At 43.6% G+C, this 1719-nt stretch overlaps 1 protein-coding gene across 1 annotated transcript in view; it reads left to right on the forward strand. All coding sequences in view use genetic code 11, as the record gives it.

Annotated features, from left to right (window-relative positions):
* Positions 1-164: 164 nt before the first annotated feature.
* The window catches only part of EGR_08717 (hypothetical protein), a gene marked incomplete at both ends in the record, with an annotated part of 7120 nt that continues 5565 nt past the window's right edge, over positions 165-1719 (forward strand). Inside the window, 2 exons of the mRNA XM_024497966.1 lie at positions 165-204; positions 1118-1246. Coding sequence (XP_024347599.1) covers positions 165-204; positions 1118-1246 — 169 coding nt within the window. The remainder of the gene's footprint in view (positions 205-1117; positions 1247-1719) is intronic.

Consider the following 1719-nt stretch of genomic DNA (forward strand, 5'->3'; position numbering starts at 1 on the left):
TAGAAATCAAAAGCTTAAATACAGTTGGCCTTACTTATTTTGGACATTCTGCCTCGATTCATTGCTTAGACATTTGCTTTGTTTTAAAGAATAGCAATACGTACTGCACGTTGAAGGAAATTATGGCCTGATTGTTGAAGCAGGGCTTATAATGTATGACCTGTATGGATGATCATGTATTTGGATGGACAGCCGGAGGAAAGAGTAAGCGAAGGAACGAGTTCTCGATTACTAGTAGGCACAAAAGAATGAGTTGGTGAAAGAAGGAAGGGGGAAAGGAAGGGATGTGATCAGCAGCCATTGGTGAGGCTTTCCTTCAATCGTTAGAGAAGGCATTGTGTCTACAGAACCTTTGGCCAAATCGACCACCTTGATGGCTAACAATAGTGCATAGTGATTATGTTCCTGCCCAGCTCATACTTTGCCTCGTTGCCTTAACGTTGTGGGTAATGTGAAAGCGCTAATATACTAAACGGCCACCTAAGGAGACTATGTTTCCATCTTACGGTTAAGCTTTCTACATGGGGAATCCAAAAGGCATGTACTGGCAAACTTTAAAGTGAGTAACTACCTTACGTGAAGGGAGTCTTTCATCTTTATGTCCTAACCGGCGGCGCTAGCGCACGTATATTTGCAGATCACAACGGACTTGTACCGGTGGAACTTGTCACGACAACCACCGAAGTCAAATATGGCACATTTGGCTTCAAAGGCTTTTTCATAGGACCCTCTCCTCATCTGAAGGGCATGTGTCGAAGCAAGGCGGTGCTTCAATAGCTGCAGCATCAAGCCCAACTCTATGAAATCTATTCGTGGTGTGTGCACTACTACTGATGCACGAAGAAGTGTCACGGCGAGTTGGTGGATGGATGAATGAATGCAGGATGGGTGGCATCTCCTTCGTCCTTATGGTGTACATGTGCACCTTCGACAGCTCTTTGGAAGAATTCTCTCAATTTATGCTTATATGCCTTCTCTTCGTCTTCATTCAATGGGGTTGTGTAGACGTCCTTGCCATTGGCTCTCATTGCTTACTGGTTTTCTACAAACTTCACTCAAGCAACTGTTTTAGTAGTGGATGAAGTTGCTTAATCCTTCTTTGTAATCCATTTTATAGTTTTTATGCCAACTTTACAACCGCTAACATGCTGTTTCAGTGACACCTTCGGTTGGCAGGATTTCTCCTTGGAATGCAAATCACAGTGTCAAATTGACGTGCGTTGTGCGAAAGTGCATTTCATTATGAGTGATAACTGAATGATAACCAATTCCTCCATTTAAGGCTGTACACGCTGACAAAGGAAGACAGAGGCACGAACACAACGATTGTTATCTTAGGATTCATTAGAATGGGTCGAAGCAGGTCGACACAGAGTGGGTTGGATGGAATGGATCGTTTCAGCTACCGTTGTTGGTAGTCTCCTCAGAAAGGCTGCAAAATGGAAACTTACAGGTTTAGGTGGTGTGAAATCATACGGATCATCAGCAAGTGTTCGTTTTCCGCAATGGTCAAACACAATTTTCATGGCAAACGCTCCCATTCCACCTTTTCTATGAACCAACATATCTGTCCTGCTTCTTTGGACGCAGAAAGTTGTCCTCCCTCCGCGACATGCTGCAACTGTTGAGAAGTCAGCAGAACTCCAAAGTATCACTGTGACATGTTAGAGACATAAAATTAAATGTAGCCACTTCGTCGTGTCGATTGTTTCATGGGCT

This window comes from Echinococcus granulosus, assembly GCF_000524195.1.
Source record: "Echinococcus granulosus chromosome Unknown EG_S00117, whole genome shotgun sequence".
Classification (NCBI taxonomy): Eukaryota; Metazoa; Platyhelminthes; class Cestoda; order Cyclophyllidea; family Taeniidae; genus Echinococcus; species Echinococcus granulosus.